This window comes from Dipodomys merriami, unplaced genomic scaffold, assembly GCF_024711535.1.
Source record: "Dipodomys merriami isolate MVZ:Mamm:240054 unplaced genomic scaffold, mDipMer1.0.p SCAF_387, whole genome shotgun sequence".
Lineage (NCBI taxonomy): Eukaryota > Metazoa > Chordata > Mammalia > Rodentia > Heteromyidae > Dipodomys > Dipodomys merriami.
In genome coordinates, this window is record NW_027205459.1 from 520,635 (window position 1) to 533,296 (window position 12,662).

The 12,662-nt window shown below is 32.7% G+C and overlaps 1 protein-coding gene across 5 annotated transcripts in view; it reads left to right on the top strand.

Moving 5' to 3' along the window:
* Positions 1 to 12,662, top strand: part of LOC138805114 (zinc finger E-box-binding homeobox 1) — a 158,270-nt gene that overhangs the window by 116,148 nt on the left and 29,460 nt on the right. For 4 of the 5 annotated variants that reach the window (XM_069989698.1, XM_069989702.1, XM_069989700.1 and 1 more), the window contains exon 3: positions 6,615 to 6,674. The exons of the other annotated variant lie outside the window; for it this stretch is intronic. In XM_069989698.1, the coding sequence (XP_069845799.1) occupies positions 6,615 to 6,674 (60 nt within the window). The remainder of the gene's footprint in view (positions 1 to 6,614; positions 6,675 to 12,662) is intronic. 5 annotated transcript variants of the gene reach the window in all.

The window sequence follows — 12,662 nt, forward strand, 5'->3', positions numbered from 1 at the left end:
CCAACTTGTGCCATGTCAGTTTAACTATTTTAAATATTTACACCTTGAGCTTTCGAGACACTTGTTTTAATAAGAGTTCCTCAAACCTTCAATATAAGGTCATATATATAAAAGTCACCTGATTATTTGAAATGTTTAACATGTTAGCTGTTTCTAAATGTTTTGATATTGTTGAGTTTTTAAAAATCCCAGTGGGGCTGGGGCTGGGAAGGTGGCTCAGTGGTAGAGTGCTCGCCTTGCATGCATGAGGCCCTGGGTTTGATTCCTCAGCACCACATAAGCAAAAAGAAAAAAGCCAGAAGTGGCGCTGTGGCTCAAGTGGTAGAGTGCTAGCCTTGAGCTGAAGAGCTGAGGGACAGCGCCCAGGCCCAGAGTTCAGGCCCCATGACCCGACCCCCCCCCAAAAAAAAAAAAACAAAAAAAATCCCAATGGTGACAAATTAAGTCTGTAGAAATGTTCACTAAAATACCAATGTGGTGAAAACTTATTTATCCCAAGACAAATATTTAAGACTGATCTTACTGTCCATAATAGTAAAGATTTCTTGGGCACAAGTGATGAGAAGAATGCAAAGAATATACAAATTGTTGGCCAGGTTCTACTTATTCTGAAAGCTATAGTTTAACTTACTCTTCAGAATTTTTCCCAGACATACGTGGTATGTGACACAGGAAAAAAAAATTAGCACATTTTTTTTAGTTCACTGAATTACTGTCTTCAAATCCCCTTTTCCATCTGTAAAATGAAAAGACAGGACTTGATAACCCCGGGTTATTTTTCAGCTCCAATTATAAAAGTTCCATTTGTATTCATGTGCAGCACTAATGTTTACATACTTCTGAATATTTCAGTTTTTGAAGGTGACATTAATGAAGAAATCTGAGCTCCCCACAAGGCTGAACCTCAGATTTATATTGTACTTTCTTTGGCTATTAAAGTATATAGACAAAATATTGTTACACAGAGTATTTCTTTTTGCATACCTTACTCATAATATATACATTTATTACTATTTGTATTTCATTTTTCTTCATGTTGTGAATATGAATACTGTCATGGTGATATAGGTAAACAAAAAGATACACACAGAAATATTAGCCCTCCTCAAGTGCCTGTTACCTTATTCATTCTTATTTTCCCTCTACTTAGTAAAGACATTCCAAATTATAGAAATTTAAGGGTCTGGGAAGGTGGCTCAGTGGTAGAGTGCTTGCCTTGTATGCATGAGGCCCTGGGTTCAATTCCTCAGTACCACATAAACAAAAAGAAAAGAGCCAGAAGTGGCGCTGTGGCTCAAGTGGTAGAGCGCTAGCCTTGAGCTGAAGAGCTGAGGGACAGTGCCCAGGCCCAGAGTTCAGGCCCCACGATTGGATCCAAAAAAAAAGAAAGAAAGAAAGAAAGAAATTTAAGTTCTTCTGAAACTTCTTTTGTATACCGAAATTAAACATAACCAAATATACCCTTAGAAAATAATAGCGACATAGATCCTTAATGAAGGATAATGTGACCTAAGTCTCTCAGCAGTTTATAATGTGAAAAAAGGACAAAGGAAAAACTATGGCATTTTGTTGAAGTTGGGAGTAGCAATATGAATTCATACTTATTAATGTATTTTAAAATGCATACATGAAAACAGATGAGACATGCATTACTATACATACTTACTCTGCATATATTTTCTAGTTGTATATTCTGAGAAAACATGGAGCATTGGCACTGACTAGAAACTAGTAGCCTAGTGCCCAGATTTGGGATATTTTAAATACCAATAAAAGGCACCAAGATTACTCAGAAATCATTCTGGAGCTAGATGTGAAAAAATACAGGATGAGTGTTAAACATTGTGTGTGGATAGATAAATAAGTGAATGAGTGAAATGAAATGATAAAGTATGGGAGGAATATTTGAAAACACAAAACCCAATGTAAATGGGCTCCGGACAGCAGAATCTAGAACAATATTTGTAGAAAATAAGCAATAGCATTGGATATTTCCAGGATGGCTGCAGTGTTTAGTTTCATTTCCTTAGTGCCTAGGGAGGTTGAATGTAATTTGATGTATTTACTTGACATCTATATATTCTCTTTAGTGACATATCTATTAATGTTTTCTGCGTCCTCTCTGAGTTTATTACTATAGCTTTAGAGAAAATCCTGAAATCTGGAAATGTGATTTCTCTAGCTTAATTTTTCCAAAATTGTTTTGATGATTATTTCTTTGCCTTTCCTTGTAAATTTGAGAATAATAGCCTTATCTAAATTAAATATAATCATTCTGGAATTTTGACTTGAATTGTATTAAATCTGTAGATCAGCTTGGGGAACTCACTTTTTTATGTTGAAGACTCTTGAAATTCATAAACCTGGTTTGTCTCCGTGTTTATGTAGGTTTTTGATTTCTAATAATCAGTATCTAATAATTTCAGAATATAAATTGTTCACATACTTTGTGACATTTACACATATATATTTCTTTTTATATTTCTGTGACAATAGAAATGGGAATTCTTTTCCCTTTTCTTTTTTATTGTCTTTATATAGCTGTACAAAAAGGTTTCAATTTAACATATATAGGTTTCTTTTTTGGAGGAAGGACTAGGCTGGCTGGAGGTACTTTACAGCTTTTCATTGCTAGTATATAGCAACATGACTTCTGTGGGTCAACTTGGTGATTTGTGCTTTATCCATCTTACCTGATCTTATCTCAGGTATATTCTTTTATCTTTACCTACCTTAACATGTCTTTGTGGATATTATAAACTGTCTGTTTCCAATAACCAAACTGAGGAGAAGTTGAAACCAGGATTTTTGGCTGACAGATGTAACAAATGGAACGTTTAAATTTAGGATATAATAATAATTAGTCCAGTCCTTTGAATGGTTCTTTCCTGCAATTGATAATAAATCTTCTGGATTCTTAATTAAAATGAATTGCATTTGCTATCTTTGTTCTTAACTAGGGATTTTATCTTATTACCAAAATAAGTAAGCTCCATTTCTTTTATCTAAATGTCTGCTATTTCCCTTTAAACTTATTTTAATAGAATTTTTATATAATTAGTGATGTATTGTAATTATAGAGACAAGTCATGGAGTTACCAATTCACAAGTAAAACAGAGAGATCTTGTAAACTCTTTACCAGTTTCTCCCACTATTAACACTTTCCAAAATTAGAATTGTAATCATTGATAATTGATAATCCTTGGCAATCATTAATCTTTTCTCCATTTTTATAATTTCTTGATATCAAGAATGTAATTAAATGAACTCACACACAGTGTAATCTCAGATTGTCTTTTTCAATCTCTATGAACTCCAGCATGCATCAATAGATTGTTCTTTTTAATAGCTGTGTAACAGTAAATTATTTTTCAGGCTACATTTTGTCATTATTTGAAAAAACATAGCCCTCTTATTCAGGAATTTTTCTCATTTATATATTTGCTTTGGAATTTAGATTAAAACAAACCTTAGAATATCTTATGTTTCTTGTAAACTACATTTAAGATAATCAGTTATAAGATATTGACGTACTTTCTTATGGAAATAAAAGTAGATTTGATTACCTACCGTCTTATAATTCCTGAACTAGAAGTAAGATGAGAACACATAAGGGCAAATTAAAGGGTAAAAGGCATAGAACGTCCTCCACAAGCATGCCTCCATGCTTGTCCTTGTGAGGAGCAGGAAGGAGCTTGTTCCTGGCCAGCACTTCTGCAGTTGAGAGGATTGTGTTCATGCCACAAGCCCACATTAGGGCATGTTCTGCTGTGTAAGTGACAAGAGTTTCACTCCTCAACCAAACTCCAATCCCAATCATGAAGGAAAGATGGCAGATTTTACATTATGGGTAATAACCCAGGAGTATATTCTAGAAGAAGAAGAAGCAGAGGAAGAGGAGTCGTTAAATACCAAAGAAGCTAGATTTTAAGCCAAGCAGAGAGAAAGAAATCATTTAAATGAATTTCAGACAGATCGTAGGCTAGCTTTGACAACTATTATTTAAAGAATTAGCAATATTCAAAATGTCTTTTTTACCTCTGAGACCCAGGTCTCCATCTGAACAAGTAATAACTCTTGAGTTTCATTTAATGAAAATGAAAGGGCATAGAGATACAATAATAAGTAACTGCACTTCCATCCTATGATTTCTCAATTAGCATGTTATTCATTTTGGTTTAAGTAGAATCCTTGAAGAAGGGAAAGAAGAGGGAAAATACTAGCGATATCCAAAACTTTGCCAGCAGTGTGTTTATGCTGTCATTTTATAAACACTTTGCATGAATTTTTGTCATTGTCCTGATGGGAAGTATGAAAGATAATCTTCAGAAGTTAATCTCATTGAGGATCACAAAGATTCAATAGCTGTGGTTACATGATCATATAGTTGTTTACTGAAATGAACTTTTAAGAATTGGAAAAGAGTTTTTATGGGTTTGGGGTGTTTTTTTCTCTTTTGTTACTGTTTTTGATTTCTATATCTTTGTCTTATATGCATGTTTATCTGATTGGGGAAGGAAAGGGGAACACAGAAATGTTCAGACAAAGGTGAACAAATACAGCAATAATACTCTCTAGACACTATATTGAAAATGAGCTATACAAATTGTGGGGGAGGGGGTCAAGAGAAAAAAACAAAATTAGGAAAGAGGTGACACTGTTCAAAAGAAATGTACTCATTACCTCACTTATGTAACTATAACCCCTATGTATATATAACCCCTTAAAACCTGACTTATGTAACTATAACAGTAAAAAAGAAAATAAGAGAAGTTAATTCTCATCATTTACTTTAGTGTTTTAATTTTGATCTGAAAAGTTGTGCACATATTTGAACTATTTCTCACTTAGTGAACATCTTTATGTTTTTATGTAAAAGTTAATGAGTAAACAAAGTCTTCTGAATAAAAACTGATAATTCAAGGCACTTAAATATATGGCTTAATAGCACGTAAAAATCTTTATTTCAACAATCAAACTTATGAAAGATCTAACTTTGGGTTTTAACTGATATTTTCAGTGGGATTTAAAAAACTGACATATTCAGTGGGATTTAAAAAACTGACATATTCAGTGGGTTGTAAAAAAATATATTTTAGCATGACTTTGTAAATACTCTGATCATAATTATCACATGTACTCCTGATAATTAAAAATGAAGTTTTAACTCCTTCATGTTTTTATGCATGTACATGTTCTTAATAAAATATTATAATAGATGAAATGTATGTGAAGATATAAATGTAATTGCTTGCCAAAAAAACTGCATTTATTTATAGTATATTTTGAAGCTATTCAGCATAATTAGTCTACTACAGACTTAGATGGCAATGGCAAATGACAAACATCTAAAAATATCCTTTAGTACCTCCATAATGGCTAGTGTTGTGGCTCCGGGCTGTAATTGCAGCTACTTGGGAGACAAAGACCAAGAAGATTGTGGTTGGAAGATAGCCAGAACAAAAAGTTAATGAGATTCCATCTCAACACATAAGCTGGGAGGAGTGGTGGTATATTTTTTTAACACCAGCTATAAAATAGATATAGGTAGGAGAACTCCAATCTGAAGCCAGCCATACGTGAAACTGTAAGATCCTATCTGAAAAAATAACTAAAGCAGGTGGACATGTTCCAAATAGTAGAGCACCTACCCAGCAAGCACAAGGCCCTGAATTCAAACCCCAGAAATGTATATCAATAGTTAAATAATGGATGGAGTAGATATTGTAATGCTTTGAGGGTTTGCTTTGGGCACAATGATATTTGGTTAGTTTTTCTTATTTTCTACTCCTGGAGTTAGAAAATGAAGGGTGTAGTAAAAAGTGGACTTGGGAGTCATTCTGATCCACTTTCCACACCTAATAGCTGTGTATCTATGGGAAGGTTATTTAGTTTCTTCAAGCCTCAAGTTATGTTTTGCTCCATTAACTTATAAGAAAGATTGTTATTAAGTTTCTACCATGCATAGCATAGTGCTAGAACATGGAAATTTGTATTTTATAGTCATATGTAGAAAAAGAGATCCTACTTCTATGAAGTAGGGTCCTTCTCTTAACATATTATCAATATCCAGTATGCTTATATAGGTTGAAAATCTGTATATCCAAAATTTGAAACTTGTTGAGTTATACAAGACACAACTAGTAGAAAATTACATACTTGGCTTACATGTTACAGGTTACATGTTAACTTAGGGACTCTAAAACTATTGTATCAAATTGTCTTCAGGCTATGTTTATAAGTATATGTAACATTAATAAATTTCCTATCTAGACTTGAATCTGTCCTATAATATATACAGGCTAGTAGTCCAAAATCTAAAAAAAAGTCTGAAATCCCAAATATATCTGGTCCCAAGCAATTCAGATAAAGGATATTCAACCTATAATTCTAAAATATGTATAATAACAGATTTATATCTAAATCTGTACTGATTTTTGTTTCTTTACAATGTCTGTAATTTTGATAAAACATCTTTATAAGACTTTCCTTTTCAAGGGTACATTACCATATGTATAAAAATCTTACCTAAGAGTTTCCTTCTCACGTTTCTAGAAATTAAAATGTTTGTGTGACATGTATCTATTTAATCCCTGTTCTTCCATTTCACCAGGAAAGGAAGGGCAAGGAATCCTGGGGCCTGAAGCTCAGGCAGGTGACGCAGGATGCACAGGTACTCTTGCCATTTTCTTCCACAACCTTTAAAGGAGGCCATTTTGGACACTGGCTATTTCCATTAGTAAACCCTAAGTTTAGTCTGTCTCTTATTTATCATACCTCCTTAAATGTTTAAGCCTTTAGGCCTATGAGTTACTATATTTTAAAAAACCTAACAGTTTGATATTTAAATGGACAACAGAATTACTTAACATTTTTTTCTATTCTACAATAGAATAAGTATAATTTACAAATAGCCTAAAAATAAGTCATTGAAAATTTAAACATATCTTTTTTACCAACATCATAAAAATGCAGTTCTAATAACTAATTTTAGTTTCACTATTAGTTAATGTAATCTGCTTTGAATTACCCACCAAACAGAAAGCAGAAGAGAGAAAATATGAGTTATCTATAAATCAGAGGAGAATCATGAATACTGATAGGTTGAGTAAACATGTTACAACAAATAAGAATCACTTTTTGTCTTGTAGTTTCAATGAATGAAAGGGCCCAAATGAATTCAAATTATAGTAAGGAAGAAAATTTGTTTCCAAGTGACTAAAAGTGCATACTACCTGAAACTTTAGGTTATTCCTCTGTAATTGATTGAGATCAGATTTAAGAAGCAAAAGAGTAAAATAAAAAATGTAAACCAAGTCTATATACTAGAATGTAAATTTGAAAAATGAATTCCAAATTATTAAAAACATTTCTTTAAATTACTATACTTGTGAAAATATAGTATTTTATTCACTACAGATTATTTCTATCATATAGTTCTACTTAATTTTTATTCTTTCTCTTTTATGGCTTAATAGGGATTCTTTTCTTTTGAAATACATTTTAGAGATATTCTCTAGTCTCTTATAACTATCTTCCACTGTGTGTGTGGTTCATGGTTAATGTCAGAACAATTTTCATCTATAACAAAAGCTATTGAATAAAGGTAAATTCCAGAATGATGAACGAATAATAGAGTATCTGATTATCTATGGCATCTACAACCTAAACTTTATATTCTTCCTTTATCTTGAACATGTGTGACTAACATGAATAATGTATTCAACTGTAATAATTATCAAATATTCATTATATAGGATAAGGGGTTTTTAGTAACACAATGCCATAAATATTTAAACTGGATATTTGTTATTAGAACAAAAGTAATGTTAGTAAACACAAATGAATGGTGCTTATTACTCTTTTACATAATGTTAAACTTTGATGACATAAATACTATATCATCAGTTATGAAGACATTTGTCCTTTTAGGCAAAATACTATATAAAAAGACACCCAGAGTTCCAAGTTTATAGTATTAAGCTCACAGTTTTCACTTCTCTATAAAAATATATTTGCTAATACATAAATTCCCTCAATAAATCTGTCTAGAAAGCAGAGTAGCCATTTATATTAACTAAAGTTTCTGCTAAAATGTAGGGCCTACCCCACTACGAGAAGATAATCCCTGCTGCATTACTCCTAGAGCATGGAACAAGCAACCATTTAATAAAGCTCCAAAATATGTAGGTAAAAAGATTGGAAGTTAAACTTTTAACACGTTTTAGCTATTAAGCTTAAAACTATATTTTGTCCTTGATTTGTTACTTCCTTGGCTTCTAATTGCACAAATCATTCTCATTAGTTTACAACTCTGTTAGATCTTGCCTATAGCTGATTTCCTTTTGAAGTTCATGAAGTTAAGAGATCTTTAGGCTGAACATAGTGTAGTGTTCAGAGAGTGAAATAGTCACTACAAACATCCTTTGTTCCTTCTGAGAATCCCTTTTGTTTGTGTAGTTAGTAGATTTACAAGCTTTGTTTTTCTAGTTCTGGGGCCTGAAGTCAGGGCCTGGGTGCTTTCCTGAACCTTTTTTTTTTTTTCTCAAGGCTAGCGCTCTACCATTTGAGCCACATCTCCACTTTTGGCTTTTTTGCTGTGCAATTGACTAGCCTCAAATTGCCATCCTCAGATCTCAGTCTCTTGAGTAGCTAGGACTACAGAAGTGAGCCACAAGCACCCATCAGTTTTAAAAAGTTTTAAAAATTGAGAATAAAGGAAGAAGCCTAGGATACTTTATTCTCTATGAGAAAAAAGAGGTAAATAAAAATTTTTAATTTTTCTTTATATATTTACACTCTTAATATTCTATATTCTGTTCTTTAACAGAACTCTGGAGTTTTGTTCTTAAAACTAAATTATCTCTATAAAAAGACAAAAAACTAAATTATCATTATGTATCTCCATGTGTTTACCCAGTCTAAGACTTAAATATGTAAGATTTTCATTCGTAAGTCCATGAAATTTGCTTTCCAATGTTCATGATGTGTACCTCCCAAACTTTACATATTTTTATGTTATTTTTACGTTGTTTTTAAATTTTATATATAATAAGGCTTCTGGTTTCAGCTTGATAATAGGCTTGGTAAATGTGAGTTAATGAACATAGTGTAGTTTAGTAGAAAGGACCTAGAATTTTAAGTATCAGATACCTAAATCGTCTGCTCTAATTGTAATGTATTTTTTTTCTACATGAGCTAAGGAAAAATATGAGAAGATTTCTATAATTTTTATCAAGGAGAATTTTGTGAAATAATGATACTCCCCTTGCAGAAATGCATGTATGAAAACTATTGTGTAGCATTTACTACATGCCAGATGCAATGTTAGTGAACGCATTAAATTAATTCAATCCTCACAACAACCCTTAGAGTTACTAAGTTATCTAAACTTGATAGCATGTAAAATAATTAAATATTGCCTTGCAAACATATTAATGTACATAATTTTTATGCATTTTGTAGTAAATGGAAACAATTTGTAGCATATTAAGAATTGACACCACTATTATTTGTAATACAGCAGTTTAATACCTACTACCATTCAGTTTTGTAAAAGATCAGTAAACTTCTTATGAGTCAGAAATGTTATAATGTTTGCCTTATATTTGCCCTCTATATGCAATATAGTCTTTTATTTTATGTATGTATATATGTATGTATGTATGTATGTGTGTGTGTGTGTGTGTGTGTATGTATTTTGTTGGCAGTATTGGGAATTGAACTGAGGGCCTCTCTTGCTAGGTCAGGCCCTCTAACCACTTAACCCTACACCTCCAACCCCTTTTTGCATTATTTTCAAGATAGAGTCTCACTCTTCACTCTACCTAACCTGAACTGTGATTTTCCTATTTGTGCTTCCTCAAGCCTGTGGGAATAACAAACACATACCACTGCACCTAGTCATCATGCTTCCCCTGTCGCTAGGATGACAGGCACATACCTACACCCAACCATTGTGCTCTCCCTGTAGCTCCAATAATGCAGAAGACATTGCACCCACCCATTTGCTTCCCCTTGTGCTGGGATAGCAGGTACACACCACTGTGCCCAACCGTTGATTGAGATGGAGTTTCCTGAATCTTTATGCCCAGGCTTGCCTTGAACCACAATATCCCAATCTCCTACCAAGTAGCTAGGGTAACCTGGTTAAGCAACTGTATCTAATGGCCTGTAAAATTTTATGCTAACATAATATATTTTTTCTGTTTGAAGATATTTTTGATCAGCTGTTATTTAAAAAAATATGTATGTAAGTTGAAATTAAAATTTTTCTCTAGTTTTTAGGGATCACGAGTACTGATTTAAAATTATATAATGTCTAATCACATTAGTAGTTGAAACTGACCACACATAAATGTATCACACATTTTAATAAATAATTGTTAAAGAACAATGTTATTGAAGATAAGATATTTTAGTTTCTTCATGTAACAGCTTAATATTACTTTTTATGCTGGCCTTAAATTCAAGATCCTCTTGCCTTAGCATATACCACTTCACCTGGCTTAATGTTACATATTTGTGAAAGAAAAAGTGTTTAAGCTGGGAGCCAGTGTCTCACACCTGTAATCCTAGCTGCTCAGGAGACTGAGATCTGAGGATTGCAGTTCAAAGCCAGCCTAGGACTCTTATCTCCCAACAAACCCCAGAAAACCAGAAGCGGCTCAAGTGGTAGTACTAGCCTTGAGCTGAAGAGCTCAGGGATAGGACTCAGGCCCAGAGTTCAAGCCCCGTGACCAACAAAAAAAAAAAAAAAAAGGGAGGGAGGGAGGGAGGGAAAGAGAGAGGGAGGGAAGAGAAAGGAAAGAAAGGAAGAAAGAAATAAGAAGGAAGGAAGGAGGAAGGAAAGGAAAGAAAACGAACAAAAAAGTGTTTGATATTAATGCTGTTTTGGGTTTTGTTGTTGTTTTGTTTTGGTTAGCACTGAGAGAACCCTAATTCTCAAATAATGAAAGAAAATTAGGGTTGGGAAGGTGGCTCAGTGGTAGAGTGCTTGCCTTGCATGCATAAGGCCCTTGGTTCAATTCCTCAGCACCACATAAGCAGAAAAAGCCCGAAGTGGCTTAAGTGGTAGAGCGCTAGCCTTGAACAGAAGAGCTGAGGGACATGGCCCAGGTGCCGAGTTCAGGCCCCATGACCAGCAAAAAAAAAAAAAAAAAGGAAATTATAAAAAATTGATATAACTGAGCTATTTAATTCCTTTTACACCTTTAGACTTTTATGTCAAGAGTTGTGTTTGTTGGTCAATAAAAATTTTTTCAGAAAAAAAAATGTTTTTAGTATCCTGTCAGTAAAGTACTTATTTAATTTTGTTGAAAACAAAAATTCAAAACTATGTAATATTCAAATAATTTGTTTTTTAGGCATTAGAATTAGTCACAATTTTATTTCAGTACTTTTTGTTAATATGTTTTTAAATTTGTAAGAACCTGTCTTATTACATGCACTATTAATCAGTACCTTATTTAATCCAGTTTCTGGATAGTTTTACCTATTAACCTGACTTAGCAAAGACAGAACTAAAATGCAAGTCAGTCAAATCTTTTTTTAACTTTTGTAAGAAAGAATACTATACCTTCATTATTCCAATTAAAATGACTGTATTAATATACTAAGAAATGTTTTAATTTATTCAAATAAGGAAATATATGAGGAATATAGAAAGTATTAATAAATAAGAATATATATCTACATAAATACATCTCATAAAATCCATTATTTATCAATAATTACACAGGCTTCTGTATAAACTTTTTATAATACCCAATAGTGGAGCCAGGATTAAGATGGCATAAATCTAACCTAATTTTTATAATTTATAAAATCTTTTCCTCCAAATTAGAATAAGTACAGATAAGCTTATACATGTTACTGACAAAGATTCATGTAGAAAATACAGATTGGAATCTTAAAAGTATATGCTATTTAAAAGCTCCTAGTTCCAATAGCTAGTATGTGTGGGTGTGGTTTTTTGTTACAAGGATGTAGAAAATATTAACATTTTTATAAGACAAGTAATTATAAATTGAAAAAATATCCTAACAGTTTTGGTGGCATTGGAGGTTGAGCCCAGGTCCTCATATTGTCTAGGCAGTTGTTCTACCACTTCAGCTTTGCCCTGCCAGCCTTCTGTTCTTGAGTTTTTGAGATACAATCTCATTAACTTTGCTAGAATGGCTTGTGACTTGAAATACTCTGGCCTCTCACCTCCCAAGTAGCTGAGATTACATACATGTATTACCATACCCAGGTTCATAACAATTTTATTTAAAAATAGTTTTTAACTAGTATGTCAAATTACTTGAGAAAATACATAAAATTTGAATTTTATTAGTTTTATCAAGTTTAAATTGAAAATTTTAAGTTGCGTTTAAAGGGTTCAATGTCACTAAGATACAATTCTTTAACTGTTCAAAAATGCTTATTTTTCCAGCTAATGAACAGTATTTGGGAATGCTTTTTGATTTGCTTTCATCAGTTTCCTGAAGTACAATGAGCTATTATTTAATAATAGGGTGTAACATATGAAGTCATCAAAGGAAATTTTTCTTCTCTTCTTTGACTGTATGATTATATATTGATTCGAGAACCATCCCCTTTACAGTGGACGTGCTTATACCTAACAGAAGTCATTTCTGTGGAAAGTCTGGAAGACCTA